The sequence below is a fragment of the Neophocaena asiaeorientalis genome, unplaced genomic scaffold (assembly GCF_003031525.2).
Source record: "Neophocaena asiaeorientalis asiaeorientalis breed wild unplaced genomic scaffold, Neophocaena_asiaeorientalis_V1.1 scaffold430, whole genome shotgun sequence".
NCBI lineage: Eukaryota > Metazoa > Chordata > Mammalia > Artiodactyla > Phocoenidae > Neophocaena > Neophocaena asiaeorientalis.
The window spans coordinates 920,653-945,835 of NW_020173691.1; the positions used below are offsets into that span (position 1 = coordinate 920,653).

General features: G+C 39.6%; 2 protein-coding genes across 3 annotated transcripts in view; one reads left to right on the forward strand and one right to left on the reverse strand.

The window, feature by feature from the left end:
* AIDA (axin interactor, dorsalization associated) overlaps positions 1-1,939 on the forward strand; it is a 42,677-nt gene extending 40,738 nt beyond the window's left edge. The window contains exon 10 of the mRNA XM_024750462.1: positions 70-1,939. Within this exon, the coding sequence (XP_024606230.1) occupies positions 70-166 (97 nt within the window). The 3' untranslated portion in view covers positions 167-1,939. The remainder of the gene's footprint in view (positions 1-69) is intronic.
* Positions 1,940-3,511: 1,572 nt separating this feature from the next.
* The window catches only part of MIA3 (MIA SH3 domain ER export factor 3), a 51,116-nt gene continuing 29,444 nt past the window's right edge, over positions 3,512-25,183 (reverse strand). Inside the window, exons 7-27 of one of the 2 annotated variants that reach the window (XM_024750459.1) lie at positions 22,835-22,856; positions 22,032-22,120; positions 21,265-21,342; positions 21,068-21,178; positions 19,670-19,741; positions 19,386-19,490; positions 18,589-18,711; positions 18,368-18,479; positions 17,179-17,234; positions 16,998-17,088; positions 16,713-16,851; positions 10,761-10,862; positions 9,680-9,740; positions 9,542-9,577; positions 9,396-9,463; positions 9,171-9,271; positions 8,864-9,001; positions 8,074-8,142; positions 7,869-7,948; positions 5,761-5,911; positions 3,512-4,753 (exon numbers count right to left, since the gene is read on the reverse strand). In XM_024750459.1, the coding sequence (XP_024606227.1) occupies positions 4,443-4,753; positions 5,761-5,911; positions 7,869-7,948; positions 8,074-8,142; positions 8,864-9,001; positions 9,171-9,271; positions 9,396-9,463; positions 9,542-9,577; positions 9,680-9,740; positions 10,761-10,862; positions 16,713-16,851; positions 16,998-17,088; positions 17,179-17,234; positions 18,368-18,479; positions 18,589-18,711; positions 19,386-19,490; positions 19,670-19,741; positions 21,068-21,178; positions 21,265-21,342; positions 22,032-22,120; positions 22,835-22,856 (2,115 nt within the window). In that variant the 3' untranslated portion in view covers positions 3,512-4,442. The remainder of the gene's footprint in view (positions 4,754-5,760; positions 5,912-7,868; positions 7,949-8,073; positions 8,143-8,863; positions 9,002-9,170; positions 9,272-9,395; positions 9,464-9,541; positions 9,578-9,679; positions 9,741-10,760; positions 10,863-16,712; positions 16,852-16,997; positions 17,089-17,178; positions 17,235-18,367; positions 18,480-18,588; positions 18,712-19,385; positions 19,491-19,669; positions 19,742-21,067; positions 21,179-21,264; positions 21,343-22,031; positions 22,121-22,834; positions 22,857-25,183) is intronic. The other variant, XM_024750460.1, reaches the window with a different exon arrangement.

The following is a 25,183-nucleotide window of genomic DNA, read 5'->3' on the forward strand; positions in this document are numbered from 1 at the left end:
TACTCTCTCTTCTTAATATGTAACCTTGGAATAGATCAGTTATCAATGGCTTTTCTATTGTGGTTACAGATACAAGAAACCCACTGACTTTAAAAGAAAGAAATTGCAGTTATTGACCAAGAAACCACTTTATCTTCATCTGCATCAAACTTTGCACAAGGAATGATCCTGACATGAATACCCTGGAACTTCTGTGAATCTTACCACTCAGTAGAAACCATCCTAGCTCTGTGTAGCACATTCGCCCTTCAACAGGCAGGAAGCAAGCCGTACCCAGGCCAGCAGGCCAGAGTGAGTCCATTACAAAGCTGTAGCACAGAATTCAAAGTCCAGCACGTCACTGATGTAAAGACTCCTTTGGATACAGGCTTATTGTAGATCTTAAAACATTTTCACTTTTCTATTAATTGTGCAATGAATAGCCTCTTCTCTAATTTGCCACTATTCCTGCCCTGCTTCCTGGAACGACACTGTTGTGGGTGGAATGTGCTCACCTTCACACTTAATACAGCAATAAGAGTGTGCTAGAGTTTACACACCTGTCCACTTCTGCTCCAATATGCTCTTCGGTTTTTTGAGTTAATGTCAAACTTTGGGTTGATGTGGGTAGGACAGTATGAAACTGCTTTGAGAGGAATTGGACCAATTATGCTGCCCAGGGTCAGTCTGGAAATTTATAGGCTGCTCCTCAGAGACGGCCTTGATTCACCCTGATCTCATGGTTCTCCTGCTTAGAAACAGTGTGCCTTGGCCAAATCAGCATCCCATATGGGCGTGTTCGCAGGTGGTAGCTGTGATTTTTCCAGATGACCAGATCGTTTTTCTGAAAGTGAGCATATTTTTAGTCATGTTGATTAGCTTTTTTCTACATCAGATCGTTACTCTTTCTGATAGTGATTCTGGGGTTAGTGATGGAACCATCTCAGAATAATTACAAATTCTTGGTGGGTTTATAATGTCTTCTAAGTCGTGTATAACCTAAAAATAATTTGAGTCAGATGCTAACAAGATACCGCAGGAATAACTGCTGTTTTTCTGACAACTGATTGTGAAACCTTAAAACCTGCATACCTCTTCTTATAGTGATGAGTATGCAAATCTGGAGAGATTCTATTTTTTTTTTTATATAGGTAGATAGGATTGCCATTTATTTCCTATGTAGATATACTGACATTCATCCATATGGAAATATTGCAGGTCATTAGCTTTTTATAATTTGACTATTTACATTCTTTTGACTTAATAATGGGGCATAAATAAAACTTTCATAGAACACACAAGGTGGATATTTAATACACAGAACATTTAAGATTTGGGGTGGGCATTCTGTGGGTTAGATGTGGAGCCCACATATTTAATATTCACTATTTCAAATGACCAATGCTAGCATGAGGGGAACGCGGTGCCAGTACTTGGCCTACTTTTAAACTCGTGTAATAAGCCTAGTCAATACCGTTCAGTATGTTTGCTTTTTAAAATAAGTAACCACAATTAAGTTCTAGCCCTTGCACTTCAAGAGATCTAGTCTCCACTTTCAGTTGTCTGTTAGGTCAGTTCTGCTTACTATGATGGATGTTAAAAAACTGTATGAGCCTGAAGAATTCTCAACCCAATTTAGTCTTGCTTCCCTCTTGATTAGTTTAATTCCAGATGATTCCATCCACAGTAGCTTGAGGGGATGAGGAATTTGCCTTAATAAATTACTTTGTTGTTCACTCAACTCTTAGACTGTGAGTTGTCAGCCCCGTGCCCTGCCCGCCCCAGACTGTAAGCTCCTCAGGGGGCAAGAACCACACGTTCTCCATGTCACGTACATTTTCTGAGGTGCTTGGCAGCGCTCTGTACCCTGTGGAGTACTCAGTACCTTTTGTTTGATGTTGCTGACAAGACCTAAAAATAACCCCTTAAAAAACCTACCATTAAAATGTAGCAAAACTGATACATTGTTCTTTCTCTTTTCTCATAGACCATAAAGACATGTTATATCAAGGTGATAGTTTGTCACATCTGCTGTCATTCACAAAAGTATGGTTTAGATGAACTACAGATGCCTTTCATCAGTGTTAAAGAAGCTTAAATCGAACACGGCTGATTAGCTTAGCTTTGTAATTCAGACCTGAATGAAATAACAAAACGAGCGACTGTCTCGAAGCAGTAGACACAGAATACTCCACATCCCACAAATTATTATTTACTTTTCGATGAAAAGATCAGCCATTGAATAGTAACCACAACTACAGCAGACTTCCAGGCTGAAACGCTGCTGCTCGGTAACTGAGATGACTTTAGCAACTAAGCCCAGAAAGACAGTCAGTTAGCTGGAGATGACTTCTGAAACAGATGTAATTTTCAAGCCAGTTGGGGCTGCTGTGACTCAGGGTGATGCCCCCCACACCCTCTCCAAATTGGCAGCTTGCCTGGGCTGGGCTGCCGAAGGGGTGCAAACAGAGGTCTCTGAGAGGCGGCAGGGACGGCAAGTCTGGGGCCGCTCGGCTAAGCCACAGGTGGCAGTTCTCTACAACTCAATATGAAACACAGAATAAACACCAAAAAGGCTGTAGAGGTTAAAAAAGAAAAAGACTGCAGGATTTGATGTTGAGATAGATTTAATTTACCTTTGCTACTATATTATCTTCCTAACTGGTGAAATCTATATTTAAATACTATTTAAAAAATTTATCTTAACTTCACTATTATTTCACGTCCTGAAGAGATTGATATACTCAAAAGCTGTCTTTGTGACTTAATCTTTTTATTTTACATGGTTAAAAATAACCTATGCTGTTAACTATGGAGTTTTCCTCTTAAATTTCTTCTATTCTTGATAATAAACAGGACACAGAGATGGAATTCTCTTTTCCTGAAAAACTCCTTATGTATTCGTTATGAACTTTGGAAGAGTTGTCTTCTTTCAACGGTCCGTATCTTTCTAAAGTGGCATCTTTTAGTTTAGTAGAAAGAAAAAATTTTGTTTCACAGTGAAGCATTTGCTTTATCTTATAAGGTATTCTAAGAGGATTCAATATCCTGATGGTGACGAGTCACGGTGCAGACTTCAGTAGTATCATTACATCACAGAACTTCAGAGAATGCGGGAGTATGATCTAGCCCTGAACAACAATATCAACCTTTTATAATTCTGATTTAATTGAAATCTTAAAACTTCTTGAAATGTGCTACAAAGTTACTATAGTTTAAAGTGTCTGATGAGTTAGTTCTTAGAAACATTGTTTAAAAGACCTGGTACAAGTAATGTATAGCAAGTATGATGCAATCCTAGATTCTCAGATTTACTGATTTTTAAATAGAGGGGCCAGTATTCAAATATGAATTTTGGAATAGGATCAATCAACAAAAAGAACTGAGTTCAGCCCATGGTTGCTGACCTAGGGCATGTTACAAGCCTCACAATCCTGAATCATTCTTTCTCATCGTATTACCTACTCTTTGCCCTTTTTCGCCATATTCCTTGAAAGTCAGCGGCAAGGTACAGGAGAAATAACAGACTCTCTGCATTTTTTAAAAGAAATTTTCTTACTTTTATGGTCATGACACATCATTTTCATTTTTCTGTTATGCACCCTAACGCAAGAACGGTAAAAGCAACAGAATATCAGGTCAAACAATTCTTGCTACACGTAAACGCATACTCAGAAAACCATTCTCAACCAGGCAGAGCCACAGAAAGCACGTGAATGCTGTCCAAATTGGCGAACTGACTTCTCTGAAGTAGAAGGAAGACATATCAGTTGTGGTGCTTCCCGGTGACTTTGAGGGTGAACTCATGAGCGGTGAGCCAGGGAAGTGTGCTGCCAGGTCACCATCTTCAGTTCTGGGAGCTTGAGTTTACATGTTTCCAAAATGGTACAAGTCTCGTGAGAAAACAATGAATCAACAGACACTTGGGAAATATTAATAACCAAATTTTTATGAACTGTTACTACAAAGAACTTCAGCAAGAGGGGAGATAAAAGTTTAGTGATCTTTTAGTAAACATTTTTAGCGTAACAGTCGTTGCGACCAGATATTTTTTAAAAATCAGGCTTATAAATACGGTTGCTGTGTATTCAACTGGTGTACACTAAAAATAGGATAACAAATGGAAATACATGTTCTTACAGCATTTCCACAGGAAACGTTCGTATTTTTCGCGGCACCCTAAATCATTCAGCAGTTACATATATACATTAACTAAAACACAGGTATTTATTGCACATTTCAAGGTTGTAAGGAGGCTCTAGCTCACAAGGTGATTTTTACTTTGGGGCGGGGGAAATGATATTTTTTAACTGTTTGGCTCAAAAATGCACACTGCCAGGGCAGCTTAGTTCTAAAAACAAACCTTTTAAAATCAACTTTTGGATTTTGAAGCCAGTGAAAATCCTCTACTGTCATGAACAGTGCACAGTCCACTTTCTCTCAGACTAAATGTCCGAGGTCAGTTACGGGCTCTGTTTGAAAGCCTGCGAACAGCCCTGGCTAGTGCTCTGAGAGGCAGGCGGGGGCTCACCTCTGGAGCCGGAAGCCGGTGAGTCTCTTACAGCAGAGGAAGGTGGGTAATCCTGGGGGCCATGGGTTGGGGGTGGTAATCGGGTACCAGGGATAAAGTACTCTCTTGGGCCAAGAGAGCCTAAAGGTCTAAAAGGTGCGTGTCCTGCTAAGAATTCTCGAGGGTCAAGAGGCAGGTCCCGTTTTCCTGGTGGAACGCCTGGTGCATATTCTCTTAAGCCTAGTGGTGGACGCAAACCAGGACCTGGAAAAAATAAAATTCAGTCATGTAACTACATATGAACATATCTAAATTTAGATGATTCCATGTATGTTAATCTTTAATTCCTCATACCCCTGGAAGTCAGGTGGTGGCATCCCCACTTTATAGATGAGGCAAACTGAGGCTCAGCAAGTTTAAGTTACATGCCTGTAGCCAGCCAGCCATGAAGCAACATAGGCTGGATTTAAACGTGGCTCTACCTAGCTTGTGGTTTTTTCGACAACACGATTCTGCTGTCTTTATCTCACAAGAGCTTGATTTGTACTTAGAAGTACTATATATCATACTAAGACAATAGATTATGAAATAAGGGCTTCACTGTTAGTAAATTTTGATAAGGGAAATTCCACTGTTACTGTATCAATTAAAAACTCATGCAGTAGTCAGCATGGACCTACATATGCCATCAAAATCAAGGTGTCTGCCCTGCTGGGAAAGGCCTTCCAGCTCCACCTAATTCAGCAACATTCTACCTAGTAGCTATTACATTCTACCTTCTCTTGAACATTTCCTTCCTATTTACTCCCAAGGTGGGGAGTGATGGATTAATCTTGCCTTCTTTTATACTCTGTGACCCGTTGCTTATACTTCCATTATGGTGATTACAAGTTTGATGTTGTATATAATGTATGTATGTGTCCTATAGGACACCTTAAGCTCCTGGAGTTAGGAGAGTTAATTCCATCCATTACGGAGCCTAGTATGTAGCCGGAGCTGTTCAAGAAACATAGGCAGAAATAATATTTCTGACTCGCTATGAACAGCCCATTTTCCCTTGTCTACAAGAGATGCCTACTGCCCATCTCAGTACAGGGAGATTGTGCAGCACCCATGGGTCCTGAGAAACGGCAGAAAAGTTCAAATGTACTCAGCCAGCTTTACCCTTTCACTGCACAGCCCTGCAGAGCAACTGTTGAAATTTTATCAAGGATTAGAGGGAAAAGATGGACACACTTCGCAAGTCCATTACGACCGTTCAATCATCATACCAAAGGGCGGAGGGAGTGGCCGAGGCCCAAAAGGCCCGCAGAGTTGAGGAGGTGGTCCGTATCGGATGGGCGGCAGTAGAGGGCCTCCCACGGGGGAGCTCATGAGGGGTGGCCCTGGAAAAGGAGGGGGCCCTTTTGCAGCCGTATTAACCTGCAAAGGAGAAGTAATGAAAGTTCTGAAATGCTTGGATATGACAGATAAAAGCACCAACACCAGTAAAAGCTAAAACCCAATGAAGCAGATGTCAGGCACTTGTCCAAAGAGCGAGCTATGGCAACAAAACTCTACCCCTCCTATCTGTCCCACTGACAGCTCAGGCGGGTTCAAAGAATGTCAGAGGAGTGAACACTTCCACCATAATCATATTATTGCTCGTATGGGCAAACAGAAGAGGATGCAAGAGGACTGTCAAAGGATCTTAACAGAGGCGATTCCCAACTAAGAACTAACAATCATACCATACACACAGGAAACTGCTTCTAGGGCAGCCCCTCCCTCCCGTCACCACAATAGCTCATTTCTCCATATTAAGAGTGGAAAGAACAAAAGGGAATGAAAAATCCATTTTCTACATGTAAGAAGAGCTAATATTCAGAGTACCTTCAATTTCCTTTCATGTGTTGTAAGATCTCACCTTGCTTTAAACATGAGGGAACAGAGGCACAGAGAGCATTAGATACCTTGCCGAAGGCCATACAGCACGTAAGAGGCTGGGCTGGAATCCACCATCAGCCTGACTCCAAGCCAGTGCTCTTCCTCCTCTGCCCCCGCTATCAGAGGAGGCTCTACTGTCTTTGAAGTCAGTCTGCTACTTCAAAGGGGTCTTGGGTCTTAGCCAGGCTGCCCTGGGACACAAAGAGCTCTCAAGCGATGTGTATTCCTGGAGTCCTGTACTGGAACTCGCAAGTATCTCCCAACAGAGATAACGTTATATATACAAGTTCAGCAGGCACAGCTCCAGCATCCACCCCCATTCACCAGTAACGCTGTCCTTCACATTACGAGGTGCTGACCAATCCTTCCCTACGGAAGCTGGGTTGGAAATTCTCAATAATGAAAATATGTATCTTGATGTCAACACAGTAAAGCACTGTGAGGTACAATCAGAGGACTTACCAGCTGTCGCAGCTACACAAGTTACAAGAGAATACACTTACGTGAACATAATTTAAGGCTACTGCTGGGAACTGGCACAACAGGTAATTAAAGATTTCCACTACTCAGTACTTCACTTACAGCAAACATCCTCTGTTACTGATCTGTAATTTCAGATTATTCAAAACAGGGCTTGCCTGGTATACCACTAGAGATATTCTTTTTTTTTTTTTGCAGTACGCGGGCCTCTCACTCTTGTGGCCTCTCCCGTTGCGGAGCACAGGCTCCAGACGCGCAGGCTCAGCGGCCATGGCTCACGGGCCCAGCCGCTCCGCGGCATGTGGGATCTTCCCGGACCGGGGCACGAACCCGTGTCCCCTGCATCGGCAGGCGGACTCTCAACCACTGTGCCACCAGGGAAGCCCAAGATATTCTTAAATAGCACACTTCCAAACAAATACATAATAATGATGAATTTACACAGTATATGATGAACTGATTTGCCTTAGAGCACTCAACACCGAAGCACACAATACAGAACTGAAGTGATGACTTTTCACATTTTAAGGTTAACTACAACAGATGCTCTAAAGAGATTAATCACCTAACCAGAACAGGAAAAAGGAGTGAAAACCAACCAAGCAACCAGACTTCAGCAACCCAGCAACACTTCCAAGTCAACAGTAAGGTCAGTATTGCCATGCAATTTAAAGCAAAGCAGGTTAGTGTCATGCTCCTCAGCTCCTTTCCAGAAATACACCAAGTAAAAAGCCCAGTTCAACCTACAAGTACTTAGTGCTGCTGGATGCTCAGCCAAAGACATAATGCTGGGAACTGAAGGGCCTTCAGGCTCTTGGGGAACAGTTTGCTTTTTCAAAAAGTAAATGAGATGGTATAGACATAACAGAACACACAAAAGGGAGATGGATGAGGCAAAGAGAGGGCGTTGTAGAAAAAGTTAGATGTTTTCCTGAAATACCTAATTACAATTCAAAATGACCGCAGAATTTACCTTGCCCTCATCCATCACCTTAGAGGGGGAAGAGCTTCTTGAGCTACTGTTCATCATGGGAGCTGCACCAGATTCTGGATCTGTGGGAGGCCAGAGAACTGATTTAGACTTATTCTGACTTGTACACTCTCTGAAGAAGAATACAAAGTCCTCTACCCACCTCCTCCACAATTTGAGACTCTTTGAACACACTTAGGTCCCTTACCAGAGGCAGAGGGTTTCCCAGATGCCTCAGATGACCATCGAGGACGAGGTAGAGGCCCATCCACTGACCCTTGAGAGAGAAATAACAGCCCTTGCATGAATTTTTCAGAATAAACCAATTGTGGACAGGTCAGGTTTCAGTTCTACCCAGAAAGCAAAATTCAAAGCGGGTCTCCCAATACATATGAGGAGAAATCACTAACAATTTATGCACAAACTTAAAGAATTAAAATAAGAACTATCTTGGATTCAAAGACCTGCACATTAATAGCACTGGTCAGGTACTTCAAGCTACAGGCAATTGTATAGGCTGTTTTTTCAGTCTATATGTAATCTGACTTCCATATCTTACCAAGTATTATAGACATATTTATGATTAGAAACAGACTCATAGCATTTCACATTAATGAGAAACAGATGTACACTGCATAAATTATATAGTTTTAAGGCTACTTTTATATTATTCAAGAGAGGAACTCAACAGAAGTTTAAAGATAAAGGCCTATACTTCACAGCAAAAATCTGAAAAGAAACAATAAGAATAAATGATATTTATATATTTGTTTTACATATACACTTATACATGACAAATAGTATTGTTATAATAATAAATCAGTGCTTTTTGTTCTAAAGCACATCTAAAGTAGACTATCCACCAAGACAAAATTAAGAAATTTCCTTCTTCATATATTGGACAGACCCAAATTCTCAACTGCTGCTTGCATCAGAATTCTCAAAGAAGGAAAAAGCTCTTGAAACAGTTCACTGCAAGGTAACACGTCAATGCTCACCAAATTCACTTCGCGGCATCTCTCTTCGGTTAAGCGTAGCAGACAGAGGTCTTGCAGGTGGGTCTGCTGTCAGTGGCGGGGAGCATTCTCCACCACTCACAGGAGATGGGCCGAAAGAGCCATTCTGGCTCAGAGGACCTGAAGACAACGGGCAATAATTACCACTTTAAGTGAACCTTTTTTTTCTAAGTTCTTGGGATTATTTCTAGGGCATCATGAATATCACACACATATTCAGGAATCAAAAGTAATTTAAACACGTTTTCCACCAAAAAATAGACTGCAGCCCTTTAAAAGTGCTCCCTACCTCTCCGTGGAAGGTTCTGTGTGTTGGGTCTTCCTGGCATTGGTTTTATGATCACAGGTTCTTCTTGCAGCCTTGCCATCTTTTGGGTTAGTTCCAGTAATCTTGAATATAGAGAAAGAATGGATTTAAATATGAAACAGAAAATTAATTCCTTATTGGATACCACACAGCACAGCCTTTAGAAACTCTAAAAACACACTGAAAATATGTTTTAAAATCACATACTTGTGTCTCAAGTTGGCAGCTTCTCTTTTCTCTTCAGCTATAGCTCTTTCTGCAGCACGAGCTTTGAGCTATTGGAGAAAAAAAATATCCAAAATAAGCTGTGGTAGACAACACACAAAATAAAGAAAAGAAAAAAAAAATCTTACCCAGTTATCGTGAGCTTTTTTCTCATGAGTAGCGATCTGAAAAAGATAACACATCAAAAAATATGTTCAGAGATTCATTATAATAATATGTATTAGAAAGCAAAGAAGTCTGCTGCTGTAGGGAAGTATAATTATTACCTGGTTTTTAAATGAGCGCTCTGTTTTCTGTAATTCTTCCTCCATTTCTTCAATTCTCCGCCTAAGAATTAAACTTGCTTTTATCATTTAGAGCACAACTGAATAATATTTTAAACAATCTCGCCATGTTCCCTTTACTCTAACAGCTACAGCTGTACCCTTTCAGACTTCATCCATATGTATAAAAACACATTCTACATGGCTGTAATAAGAGTACACTGTGATCAAAACTAATACTGCATAATTTCCTTCCTTATTATTTAATAGCTGGAGATTTTGAACTGATACCTTATAATTTCCTTAACTGTTCTCTTCAATATGTTCTCAAACAATCCCACTATAAATATTTTTCTCCATAAAGCTTTTTCTTCCTTTAATTATATCCACAGAAAATTTCCCAGAGCTATGATTACTGGGTCTATCAAATGGCATGATCATTTTTTTTTAATTAATTAATTATATTTTTGGCTGCACTGGGTCTTTGCTGCATGCGGGCTTTCTCTAGTTGCAGCGAGTGGGGGCTAGTCTTTGTTGCGGTACAAGGGCTTCTCATTGCGGTGGCTTCTCTTGTTGCGGAGCACGGGCTCTAGGCGTGTGGGCTTCAGTAGTTGTGGCACGTGGGCTCAGTAGTTGTGGCACACGGGCTTAGCTGCGCCGCGGCATGTGGGATCTTCCCGGACCAGGACCCGAACCTATGTCCCCTGCCTTGGCAGGCGGATTCTTAACCACTGCGCCACCAGGGAAGCCCCGGCATAATCATTTTAATGTTTTTTTAAATACATCATACAGCAAACTGCCTTCCAAAAAGAATTTCTCTGATATATAAAACCACTCAGAACTGTTGGCATGAACCAATTTCCCTTACAGTCTTGTCAGTATTGGGTGTAAGGAAATTTCTGTGAATTTAACACTTTTTCCTTTGTTAACTTAAAATTTATTTTTTCTCATGTTAATTAAATCTTTTGACCACTTATTTCTGCTTCTGTGCCATTTTGTTCTACACAGTGTAAAACAGTTTTTTTTTTAAAAGCCAACAGTAGTTTCATCAGCCACTGACACCCTCCTCAGAAGCTGAACTCACTTGTAAGTTTTCACCTCCTCTGCCGCCAAAAGCGCCTTTTCATCTGCAGCTGACAGCCGCTGCTCTTTTTCTTGCCGCTCATACTCTTCTTGACTCAATTTCCTAAGATAAAATCAGTTGTCAAATGAAAGTGTTTCTCTTGCTCTCCCAGCCGTCTGTCTGAATGCCTTGTTACTTCCCAGCCTCTCTAAAACGCACATACAAACAAGTCATAGGAAGGAATTCAAACCTGCCACTTATGGATAAAAATCAAACTCTGGCCTGTTGGCAAATCACCTGCATTTTAAAACTTTTCCTCATAATTCTCTACTCACTAGTAAATGAAACAAACAAATGGAAAAAACACTCTGTGCCCCAAGTTTCCTGTGTCTGAGACAATGAAAGCTCATTTTACTTCAATGTGGTAAGCCAGGGCTGATCAACCTAACACAATTAAACTTATTAGGACAGAGCAGGGGATAATTATTGCTCTTATTTCTACCACGGAAAGACCTGTAATTACTTCTCTTACTTCAATCTTGGAAGGATTATTTTTCAATCCAAGACTGGTACCATGATAATTAGCCCCCCAAAAGCCTTTTAGAACGTCTTCTAATTGTGGAATTAACCACAGATTAATTCCACACTTCAGATGTGGGACTCCTACTGCCTATTTCAATAGAATTATGATTAAAGGAAAGAGAAAAATCTTAGAATTGGCCATGTCTACTGGATAGAAAAAGAATCTAAGCTGTCCCATAATCAGAGTATCATCTACTGGAAACTGGTTTTAACCTACTAACCTTGGAGCTCAAGATATCAATCTACTATAACAGAGATTGCAATGGTAGCAACATGGCTTTAAAATGCTATTTTCTTGTTACCCTTGTACTTCTTTGACCACAGTTCTGATTCAAAAGAAACCTGAGACAATTTCTATGAAACAGAAGCATAATCAGAAGAGCTATAGTAAAAACAGTTAGTAATCAAAGAGAAAAAGGGTTGTATATTCTTTTGTAATTGTCCATTCAATACTCAGCATATGTCTTATGAATAGCTATAACATACTTTACCTAGTAAGATGCTAAAGATAAAAATATGGGCAAAGTACTATCCCTACACTGAGTTCGCAGTTTAATGTATGAACGATGTACCTAACAACAGAACAATCCCTAACTCAGGAAGAGATGTAAGAAAACTGGGTCTTGAAAAAAGATCAGAGAGAATTTTGCTTCCAGGAATGAATGAGTTAGTCTGAGAACACTGAAAATAAATAGAACATTCGACAAAAATATAAAGAACATGCTTGAAGGCATCAGAGAGCTAATATATTAGCTAGTAAGCTAATATATGAGGCCAAGGTCTAGTAAAAAAAAAAAAAAAAAGGAATCTCAGAATTACAAATAAGCCTGGCATCTGAAGCCACTTTTCCCCTAGGTTCACCCATGCACTTAAGACAATGTAGAGATATAAGGAGGCTACTGAATCGAGTTTTCAAAATATTCCTGGATCATAGAAAATGAAGTGGAGCTCAGGACTACCACTGAGAGGGACCCTAGTAAAAGCCCTGGGCTTTAGGTTGAGGCTAGAAAGAGCTGTGCACTTGGAGTACCAAATGAGCAATGCAGTGTCCTTTGTAGGAACTAAGACCTTTTTTTTTTTTTGGCTGCGTTGGGTCTTTGTTGCTGCATGCAGGCTTTCTCTACTTGTGGCGAGCGGGGGCTGCTCTTTGTTGAGGTGTGCAGGCTTCTCATTGCAGTGGCTTCTCTTGTTGTGAAGCACAGACTCTAGGCATGCTGGCTTCAGTAGCTGTGGCATGCGGGCTCAGTAGTTGTGGCTCGCAGGCTCAGTAGTTGTGGTGCACGGGCTTAGTTGCTCTGCGGCATGTGGGATCTTCCCGGACCAGGGCTCGAACCCGCGTCCCCTGCATTGACAGGCGGATTCTTAACCACTGTGCCACCAGGAAGTCCAGAACTAAGCCATTTTTGAATGACCTCTATTGCTGACTGGATTAAAATAATGACCACCTGCTAGAAATAAACTCGAATCTTTTCTCTAGGAAAACAACACCATTCTAGGCCTCCAATTCCCTCTACAATGTTTGCCACTCAATCAAAACTGTCTAGGCACCCCACAAGACACTGTGATTAAAATCTAAAAGACAAGAGGAATGACCCATCGAGGATCCACATAATGGAATTATCACACAGACTTTAAAATAACTGTGCCTTATACATTCATGGAAGCGAAAGTCAAGATTACAAATTTCAGCAAAGGATTAGAAACTATAAAAAAACACAGTAACTGGAATTAAGAACTCAATGAATGATTTTAGTAGCAGATTTGATAACTGAAGTGAGATGTTAGCACACTGGAAGACAGGTCAGAAAAAAAATCCAGAATGAAGCAAATATAGGTAAGAATGTAGCAGACATAGGGTAAATTATTTTTAAAAAGGTTTAAATGGAATCTCAGAAGAAGAGAGAATGAGGCAGAATCAACATATGGAGAAAGACCCCAAAATTCAGGATGTGCTGATGACCTCAAACAGCATAAATGCAAAATAGTTAGGGAAGGAGAAGAGAAACCCAAACCCAAACATCCAAACCTAGGCACCGCCCAATAAAACTGCTGAAAAACCGAAAGAGAACTTTTAAAGGCAGCAACAGCAGGGGTGAGACATCTGAACAGGGAAAGTAAGAGTGACACTGGATTCCTTCAAGAAACTTCACAACCAGAAACTAACTGGTTATCTTTAAAGTGCTGGAATTAAATAACTGCAAAAATCCCAGAGCCAGCAGAATATCCTTAAAAAGTGAAGTCAAAATAAAGACATTTTCACACAAAGATAAGCCGATGAAATCCGTCACTAAAGGACATTCTTCAAGTAGAATGAAAGTGACCCCAAATGGAAGACCAAAGGTGTAGGAGAGGATAAAGAACTACAGGAACTACAAGCAGACCTCAGAGATATTGAAGGTTCAGTTCCAGACCACCACAATAAAGCGGAGAAAGAGAGTGAGTTTCGGAATTTTCTGGTTTCCCAGTGCATGTGAAAGTTATGTTTACACTATACTGTAGTCTATTATAAAGTGTGCAAAAGCATTGTGTCTGAAGAACAACATACAAGCCTTAACTATCAAATACTTTACTGCTGAAATATGCTAACCATCGTCCGAGCCTTCATAATCTTTAAAGTAACATTAAAGATCACTGATCACAGATCACCATAACAAATATAATAATGAAAAAGTTTGAAATACTGCGAGAATTACCAAAATGTGACAGAGACACAAAGTGAGCAAATGCTGTCGGAAAAATGGTGCCGAAAGACTTGCTTGACACGGGGTGGCCACGAACCTTCAATGTGTAAGAAATGCGGTATCTGCAAAGCGCAATAAAGCAAAGTGCAATAAAACCAGGTACGCCTGTGTAAGTATGGGTGTAAATCAAGTGAATACTGGCCGGGAAGCACTGTAACAGGCAATGAAAACACCGTGTGGAGTTTAAGTATACAAAGAATTAAAGAGGCAGGAGCATCTTAACTCAGGAGGGAGTTAAAGCCCAGAAAGAGGCAAATCTATTGACTAAGTCCAGGATACATGCTGCGGTCTTTAGGGTAAGTATATGAAGACAAGTAAAGCAACCAATAACTACCAAGCTTACACAGGGGAAAAATAGAATTATTAAAAATATTCAAATAATCCAAAAGACAGAAAGAAGAGAAAAAGGAACACAGAACAGGCCATCAAATAGAAAGCAAATACCAATATGTAGATTTAAACCTAAATATACATTTAGGAATTACATTATAAGGAAAAAATGAGTACTCACCTATTTATTTATTTATGCCACAACTCACTCTAGAAAAGATTTTAAGGAACATAAACATTTGAGTAGGCAGGAGATTGCCAGGTGGAAATAATGTAAAAGGACATTTTTACTACAGAAAAAGCAGCATGTATAACTACACAGAAGCTCAGAGTGGCATGAAGGAACTGTGGTCAGGTCAGGCTGCATCAGAAGGACTGCAGGAGATGCACCTGGAGAGGCAGCTCAGGACAGCTGAGGGGCCCTGTGTGTTTGCCAAACAGTCGGAAATTGACCCTGAAGGGAATGGAGGGGCCTCCTCGACAGATTTTAAACCACATGATGATACACAAGGACTTGTATTTTAGAAAGTTCCTTCTAGCAGCTGTAGACTTGGAAGAAGAGGTTTAAGAAAGAGAAACTGGAGATAGGTGATTAGTTAAGGACTGGCAGAAAAGATGACTTGGGCCTGAGCACACACAGTGGCTTTGGGGATGAAGTGCAAGCAATTTGTGCCCGGACATGGTGACTGAATGGACGCTGGAGGAATTGAATAAAATATTGCCACACTGATTATATCATAAAGAAAGACAATTGCCATTGAGGTGATTCAGATGACTACTGGTGGCAGAGAAGTGCCCTTTTTCCCCCCAATATTTATTTATTTATTTATTTGGCTGCGTGGGGTCTTAGTTGTAGCTCGCGGGCTCCTTAGTTGTGGCTCGCAGGCTCCTCAGTTGTGGCATGCGAACTCTTAGTTGCGGCATGCATGTGGGATCTAGTTCCCTGACCAGGGGTTGAACCCAGGCCCCGTGCACTGGGAGTGCAGAGTCTTATCCACTGAGCCACCAGGGAAGTCACCAGAGAAGTGCTTTTTAAAAAATAATAATAAATAATGAAATGGGAAATATTTATCTGAAGCAAGTCAGGTATTTAGAGCTAGCCTGAATAAAACTTGGAAAATCTAAACTAATTTCTTGGTGAGCAAAGAATTAGAGAAAAAGTTAGTGGTATGGTTCCAATGTTTAATGGCATCTGGCAATAGCAACCTAAGCATATGAAAAAGATTAAATTTGCTTAGCAAAATAAGCCTGCTCATAGACTGCTATAAATGCCAAAGAGTGGAGTATAGGAGCAAACACAAATCGCAACCACCACCAATAAACTATTTTAGAGGATTCAGGTATTTTTGGTGGAGAAAACTTGAACTATGAAAGTATATCTTTCAAAAGATATCTAACTCCAAATTTGAGATGTATATTTCAAAAGATTAATACCTAAACGTACACATGAAACAGGTATTTCTTTTTTTTTTTTTTTTATGGTTTCCATATGGTTGTCATTTAGAACACATGCAGTTAAAAAGTTAGGGGCATGTGCTATAGAGTGAGAAAAACCTAGTACAAGGCCCTGCTTCACTACGATGTGATACTGGGTAAGTTACTTAGTCTCTCTGAGCCTCAGCCTCCTATACTTAATATACAAATAATAATTGTACCTATCTCATAAGTTGCTCTGAGGATGAAACAAGCATTTCTATATCCCAAACTCCCAACAACCTTGCCACAATTACATATTATATATGTACAGTCTGAATATTGACTATATTAAGTCCAAAACTTACAATACTGTCAGTAACTAAGTACTCCTTTTGAAGTATTTATTCTATTTAAAATCATGTCATACCAATCACTCAGGATTTTTAAAGGCTATATTAAAAACTAGTAGAACAAATGCAAGACAAATCAGAATGATATAACTAACAACAGCAAAAGAAAAGTGGAGTAAGTGGTGGAGCCTCAGAAAGGGTATGAATCGTCAAAAGAAGCACTTCCAGAACAGCAACTCTTAGTACCTGTTAGTTAGTAGCATAACTACTATGGGGTATCATAACTACTACTACTACTACTACTATTATGCTACTATAGTAGCACAACTACTATGCTTCAAGTAAATTACAGGCAACAATTGCTGACAATTAGTTAAAATGGAAAAAAAATTGCAAGTTATGGGAAACAAGGCAGAAAGGAAGAAAGACAAATCTACACTAATTATAGGCAGAAAAAACTATAAACAGTCTTTAAAAAAGACAAGATTATCTATAGTAGTACAGACATTGAGCTAGATGACAACATTGTTAACAATGAACCACGAAAACCTTACTTTTGCAGAGCCATCTCCTTCTGCTGATAGAGCTCATTCAGAATCTCCACTTTCTGCCTCAGTGTTTTGCATTCATCTTCCAGTACAGCTTTGGCAGACTGCAGGGAATTGCGATCCTCCTCTAATTTCTTTATTTGGTCTGTAAGGGATAAAACATTTGAGCTTTGTGTGCACAAAAACTGGAGAACTTACTGAGGAGGTCAGCGTTAAGGGGGGTGAGAACATGGAAACAGGAAGCCACTCTTTATTTTCCCAGTGGCAATTTCTTTTCAAGAAGCAACCTACCTTCCAGGTTACATTTAGTGGACATGGAGGCTCTAAGTTTAAATTGTAGAAGTTTTAGATCCTCTTCAACTACTGATATTGCAGTCTGTGTCTAAAATTTGCAGAAGAGAGAAACAGTCTTAAAAGTGAGGCATAGTAAGAATTCACAGGCACTTAGAGTACTCTATAAAAAGGATTATACCCGAGAAATGTCCATCATCTGCTTAATCTGCTTTTTCACCTTCTCACTCCGGTCACCTAAGAAACAAAAGGATTTCAGTGCTCTTTCCTTCCTTGCTGTTTAACTATATTTTCTTAATTTCCCCCAAACAATTATCATGTTCAAACATTCAATGAAAAAACAAACTAACGAAAAGAACTGATTCAGCTATTTGACTTTTAAGAGATGTGCAAACTTAGGTTGAAAAAAAGAATTCCCAGTTTGTACAATAAAAATATTATCCATGCTGTATTTGAGCAAGAAGGGATATGTGAAGTAAAGTTCCTTCTTCTCTCTCAGATCTACCTGCCCCCAGTCAAATATCTTATTTAGAAAGACTCATTCCTCTGCTCTCCCCTTGAATCTGCTACCAGGTGTAGGTTAAAACACCCACAATGTGAACAATCTCCAACTTGAGATAGAGTGTCTACAAACATTTCCCTCGTCAGTAAACACTCTTTCCCTTTAGCCTCCACTCTAACTGCTTAGTTAAGTTTACGGCTCCAACCGCTCGGTACTTTTGACATTGGTTGTGGCCCAAAAACCACAGAACTACAGAAATGATAAGCATGAAGTTCAGAAAGAAGTTTCTCCTACTGAGGAGCGTTCAGTACACAGCGCTGGGAGACAGGACTGGTGCTGCTCTGGCTCCAGTGCACACCTACTGCTGTACCACAAGCCAGCAACCCACCTCTGCCCAACGCATACAGACCTGTATCGTCGTCCCTTGGTATCCACAAGAGATTGGCTCCAGGACCCCCTCCCCCGCCCCCCACAGGAAACCAAAATCTGTGGATGCTCGAGTCCCTTATATAAAATGACACAGCATTTGCACATAACCTACACACATCTTCCCACATACTTCATCTCTAAGTTACTTATAATACCTTAAACAATGTAAATGTTACGTAAACAGCTGCTGGCACGCAGCAAAATAAAGTTTTGCTTTTTTGAACTATCTGGAATTTTTTTTCGCCAAATATTTTCAACCTGCAGTTGGGTCAATCCACGGATGTGAACCCACAGATTCAGAGGGCCAACTGTACAAATTCAGTGACAGGCGTCTACAGCTTTAACCCTAAAGAGGACATTCAGACCGCTGAAAAAAGCATCAGTGTCCTTAGAGACTAGAAGGCAAAAAGAGGTCCAACCTCCCTGAAACCAATCTTACCTCCCACTTCTCCATTTGCTAATTCATCTGATTCATTTCCTCCTTTATTTTGACCCTCAGATTCAGATTCACAATCTAACTGATTCAACTGTGTAATGCAATTAGTCAAAGCCTAGAAAAGAAGCAAAAGGATATTTATGAGAAAGAGCCTCTCAATTTCAATTACCCAGATTCATGAGAATTCATGAGAATTCAGCACGTATTCAGGAGAATGAACTCACATTAATATTATCATCTTTGTGAGTGAGAACTACTTCCAAATCTTTCTGAGACTTCTCAAATGATCTGATTTGTTCACTGAGCTCAGCATGTGATTTACTCCAGTCTTTGATTTCTTGCTGCAACTGCAAAGTTAAAACACATCAATTTCTAAACGTTATGGCTTTTGCACTGGAGACAGCAAGACCACAAAAAATGAGCCATGCTTCTCCTTGGCTCGTCATTAGGGACTATACCATGGCCTTGGTTAAGGGATGGAGAGTGACTCCATCCCTCAGAACTGCAATGAGAACCTACGAGCTGTCAAGGACACTGATCTAGTGTATTGCATCCTTCAGAAAATTGCAGCCAGTTCAAATAATTCACTTCCAGTAGGAATAGAAGGGTACGTCTCCCTGCCTACCAAGCCCAGACTCCAGATCATGTAACCGTCCCTTGGTCAGAGAAACAGTAACTGCTCAAAGGAGGGTAATAAATACCTAATTCTTTGGGTCTAAGAAGCAAGTCCATCGCCCTCTTGAGGCTATTCAAGTTAATATTTGGCTGGTGCTGGATGAGACAAAGACTAAACATTCTGATAGCTGCAAGGAATTGTACAAAAGAACAGAAAACCTAGAACAGATGGAGAATGTACACATGCACTCAATTTGGGGAGCGCAGTTTAAACTCTGCATATCTAAAAATTGAATCCTGCATACATACTTCATTTCCTTAAAAACCATATCCAAGAAAAGATATTCAAGCAGTAATGATATCTGGTTTCCTAGTTACATAATCTATGATGTTAACTTTCCTTTACCTGCTCCTTCTTCTTCTTAAGTCTAGCATTTTCTTCTTGAACCCGATGGCATTCAGACTTCACTTTCTCTTCACTAAGTTTAGCTTCATTAAGGGCAATTTGAACCTAATGCAAAACACTTCTATTAATGCAATAATTCCAAAGAAAAACACATAAAAAGTTACTTTCCCAATTAGACATACGGTTTTTGTCTTTTGCATTTTCTAGCACACATCAAATGTTTGCTCCTCAAAATACTAAGACATCATATTAATGTATCTTGCAGGAATTGTACAGAGCTTTACCTCTGAAAATTCTGAGGCATTCATTGAAATAACATCTTTTAACTTCTCTACAGATTTCTTGTTTTCTGATATCTGCCATGGGAAAAAGAACACAAAAATGTATTAGAATTTCAGTAGAAACACTGGGATATATGATAAAAAGAAGAAACATTAACAAAACACATCGCAGAGCCATCCCCTAGATAGCAGGTAAAAGCAGATGATCCAGTCTTGGCCTAGGAGAAAAGTCAACAATGTAAAGACATGAGGAAAGAAAATACTGAAGACATAAATATTTCATACCATCCACAACTTTCCTAGTTATGAAATAATGTGGTACATGACGAGATAAAAAAGTCAAAGGAAAGAAAATGAAAAATAATTCAGGTAAACCAGTTCAAATCAATGATTTTTCCTAGTGGTAGAGAAAAAAATCCCAAGGTCACTTAAAAGTTCTCTTGCTAAACTAAAAATGGCTGGACTTGAGGGGGAAGAGCCAAATCTCAGATACAGAATTCCAAAACTTATCAAGGAACATGTCAAGGAGGTGGAGCATAACTCTCCACTCTTTAACTGTGGGTTGTGCACAGTAACTTCCTTCCAAAGAGTACGATATGCAGAGGATGGAAAAGGGTTAACTTCATAGCAGAGAAACCTGGCAAATACTACCTCAGCCAGGTGATCAAGCTTAACTGGGTGTGCAATATATGGGAACCCTCTCTACTATCTTTCCAACTTTTATATAATTCAAAACTGTTGTAGGGGCTTCCCTGGTGGTGCAGTGGTTAAGAATCTGCCTGCCAATGCAGGGGACACAGGTTCGAGCCCTGGTCCAAGAAGATCCTGCATTCTGCGGGGCAACTAAGCCCGTGCACCACAACTACTGAAGCCTGAGCACCCAGAGCCCGTGCTCCGCAACAAGAGAAGCCACAGCACTGAGAAGCCTGCGCAACACAACGAAGGGTAGCCCCCGCTCGCCGCAGCTAGAGAAAGCCCGCGCCCAGACATGGAGACCCAACTCAGCCAAAGATAAATTTAAAAAAAAACAAAAAACTGGTCTAGCATTTAAAGTTTATTTTTAGAAAAGAACCATGCAAAAACAAATCAAAACAAAATACTAAGACCACTCAAAGGGGCAACTATTTCTTATTTGCTCTACATGTTTCAAAGGGCAGAGCCAAGCAATATGAAAATTACCCAGGGCTGAGGACAAAAATAATTCTGAGGCCTGTAAAATTAATAACTTGGGGTATTAGCATTTAAAATTCCACGAAAATGCATAGAAGTAGGTTCAACTTCCCCGACTCCCAACCAATATTATTCGAGTTAAAGCATGGGAAAATGCAGAGTTCATCTCATCCAACCTACAAAATAGTTGAAAAGCCAATTTACAGTAACACTTAACAGCAAAACTCTTACCAAGTCCTGATTCTTCGCATTCTGTTCTCTCTCAGATTCTAACATAGCACGCAAACTTTTAGCTCTGTCACCCAGAATTTCATTAGTTTCTTCAAGATTCTTGATTTTATCCTACAAAAAAAAGGTATTAATAATAATTACTCATTATTTTTCTTTTGTCTTTAGAATGCAATCTCAAAAAGAAAAGGGATTTTTACCTTAAATCTAATTGCTTCGTCAGAGAGAATCATGTTTTGTTTCTTGGTTTCTTGAACATGTTTCTTTGATTCCTTGATCTAAATAAAATAAAGCATTCAAAATTTAGAAACATAAATTATAGTGCTACCAAAACTTATCTCCAGGACTTCCCCGGTGGTTCAGTGGTTAAGACTCCACACTTCCACTGCAGGGGGCACAGGTTCGATCCCTGGTCCGGGAAGAACCCACATGTCGGGCCATACAGCCAAAAGAAAAAAAAAAAAACACTTATCTCCAAATAGGAGATCCCTCAGAGAAGCAAGCAGTACTTTACACATATGATGGCTACTTCACGTTTGGATAGTTTGTAGGAGATAAAAAAAAAATGTTTTAATATGATTTAAAAACACCGTAACAGGACTTCCCTGGTGGCGCAGTGGTTGAGAGTCTGCCTGCCGATGCAGGGGACACGGGTTTAATAACAGGACTTCCCTGGTGGCGCAGTGGTTGAGAGTCCGCCTGCCGATGCAGGGGACACGGGTTTGTGCCCCGGTCCGGGAAGATCCCACATGCCATGGAGCGGCTGGGCCCGTGAGCCATGGCCGCTGAGCCTGCGCGTCCGGAACCTGTGCTCCACAATGGGAGAGGCCAGAGCAGTGAGAGGCCCACGTACCGAAGAAAAAAAAAAACAACAAAAAAACCCACCATAACAACTGAACTATAAGACAGGAGGAAATAATTCGAGCTGGAACCACAGGGGGAAAAAAGCTAAAAGAATAATTAATACCTTCTGCTCATAACTTGATAATTTTTGTACAAGCTCTGCATTTTCTTTCATGATATTCTTCAACTTCTCAGAAATTTGCTGTTCAGTGACTGAAAAGGGGGAGAAATCCATAAAATCATCAAAAATTGAATTACCCAATGCATTAGCAGCAAAGACATGCTATCTGGCACTCTGAGGGAAATGAACTCAGCATTAACTATTATGCCTTTAAAAAGCAAACTGTAGTTAACAGCACTAAGGGTGTAAAAATATTAAAATTTAAGAAAAACATAATAAGAACCCTTACTTCAATGAGATTCCAATTTAAATTTATTTCAAAGACAGGAAATACAGTAAAATGTTTTAGCTCAATGTCTTTCTCCTTCATGAGCACCTTTCTTCTCAGAAAATGTGATCATTTCAAATATATGCCATTTGTAAATAGAAATAGAAAATGCAAGCATACTGACATACCGCTATTCCTCAAATTATCTACTTAAATACTTATTTACTGTACTGAATAAACCATTAGCACAGGAACACCGTTCACAGGTAATAAATTGCACTACTTCAACATTCAAAGTCAATCTGCCCAAGCCGAATCCTCTTCTCCCTGCTGCCACCTCAACTCCTATCTCATCTACTCGCATCACCATCTACTCTGTCATCTAAGCTAGCAACCTAGGATTAGTAAAATGTTCAGGAGTTAATAAGTCAATCAGAGATCAGAAGTCACCATATCTACTGTTAGCTTACACAAAACTCATATCAAATACCAGTACTGAGGGAATAGTACAAGTAACAAAATAAGCCTGAATATTTACCTTGATATACTCTGTTCTTTACCTAAAAGAGAGAGAAATAAAATTAAACTTGATATCAAGACATCTTATTAATAGAAATATTACAGTTCTTAACACAATAGTCAAATCATAACAGAATGAAAATTTAATAATGGTTTGGTTCAGCACAAGGATCCACAGGATTAAAAAATAAGAAAAGGCTAAAAAAATTTCAAATTTAATTGGTAGTGATACTTCATTAATAGTTTATGATAGATAAAAGCACTAAGGTAAATACCTTATTTTTGCAACTAAAGATACGTTCACGGGGACTTCCCTAGTGGCGCAGTGTTTAAGAATCCGCCTGCCAATGCAGGGGACACAGGTTTGATCATAAGGATCCACAGGATTAAAAAATAAAAGGCTAAAAAAATTTCGAATTTAATTGGTAGTGATACTTCATTAATAGTTTATGATAGATAAAAGCACTAAGGTAAATACCTTATTTTTGCAACTAAAGATACGTTCACGGGGACTTCCCTAGTGGCGCAGTGTTTAAGAATCCGCCTGCCAATGCAGGGGACACAGGTTTGATCCCTGCTCCGGAAAGATCCCACATGCCATGGAGCAACTAAGCCCGTGCACCACAACTAATGAGTCTGCGCTCTAGAGACCGTGAGCCACAACTACTGAACACGCATGCCACAACTACTGAAGCCCACGTGCCTAGAGCCTGTGCTCTGCAACAAGAGACGCCACCACAATGAGAAGCTTGCGTGCTGCAATCAAGAGTAGCCCCCGCTCACCACAACTACAGAAAGCACGCGCACAGCAATGAAGACCCAACTCAGCCAAAAATAAATAAAAAAGATACATTCATGTATCTTTTCAATGAGCACCAATCTTATTAAAAGAGGACTTAAGTTCCATATTGGAAAGGGATTATTATATACATGGAAGTTGCTAAGAGAGCAGATCTTAAAGGGGGGAAAAGGGGAAAAAACATCTTGTAACTATGTATTGGTGACAGATGTTAATAACTAAACTTATTGGCAATCATTTTGCAATATATACAAATATCAAATTATTATTTGTACACCTGAAACTAATATAATGTTACTAGTCAATTATTTCTCAATTTAAAAAAAGTGAAGAGGAATAGTGGTTTCATATTAAGCATACTAATGCTTCACTCATCCAAATCATTTATTTGACAACCCCAAATAGCCAGAATGAGATCTAGAAACAATGATAATCGAAAAAGACTCTGAGGAAACAAAATTAAAGGCATGATTGTTGTCCTAAGATATGCCTCTTTCATGAATGAGAAAACATCTTAGAATTCCTAATCAAAGTTGGCTATTGGGTGAATTTAGAAATCTAACAGACTGCAGCCTCTGATTTTCCCAACCCCCTAAAAATAGCAGTCATAAATCTAAAAGGGAAAAGAAGACTGCTACAGGAAAATACACAAGCAATGAGAGAAATAACAGCTAACATCTTCTAAATCATCTCCTAAAGACAGCACCGAATTACAGGAGAATAAAATACAAGCAGTACTCAATTTTTAAAAAAAGTGTTACTAAATGTCTTTGTAACCCAGAACTTACTTCCCTTGTCAAACATCATAAATGGTGATGAGATGCTCAGATCAGTCCACAAATCATCCATGATCTCAATATTATTACAGTATCTAATACCATTTTTAACGATGCTGTTATAGGAAACTGCATTCAGAGTTCCAACACAGAAATAAATAACTATTTCTCTAATGTCACAGCCTTGCTAATGAGGGAGTAAGCTTCCTTTTTCCTCCTTTCACCCAAATCAACAGGCGAGGGAAAGCAGGAAGATGCAACAAGCAGGCAATGAGAGTAGGGACCAAGGTCCCAAATGTTGAGGCTGCAGGGCAGCAGTTAGGACATAAAGCCTACATAACCTTGTAAAAATCTAAGCCATGTCAGGGTTTTTGAGATGGGAGAATTAAGAGTGGGAAACAGAAAACGTTTTCACCGTTTTCCCTTCTGTTCACCCTTTCTATTCTTTTTCCTTGTATCTGAGGAAAGGCCCCATGAGGTTTAAGGAGTCTTCACAAGAATCCAGGCAAAAGACCCTTCTTTTTAAGTGATTTTACAATCACTTGTGCAAGGAGAAAGCTTATTAACAATGATATGTCTGATAAAATTAAGAAATCAGAATACTCAAAGTTTAGAATGGTACTCATCCAATGCTTTTGGCCATTTAACTGTTAAGCTTCAACTGAAACTGAAAGCTTTTCATCTGCAAAGCTCATTTACACAGAATAACTTCTTCCTCAATTATGTTAGATGACCACGAAACAGAATCATAAGCATGTATCTTTAAGAAAATACATACACATATATATATATA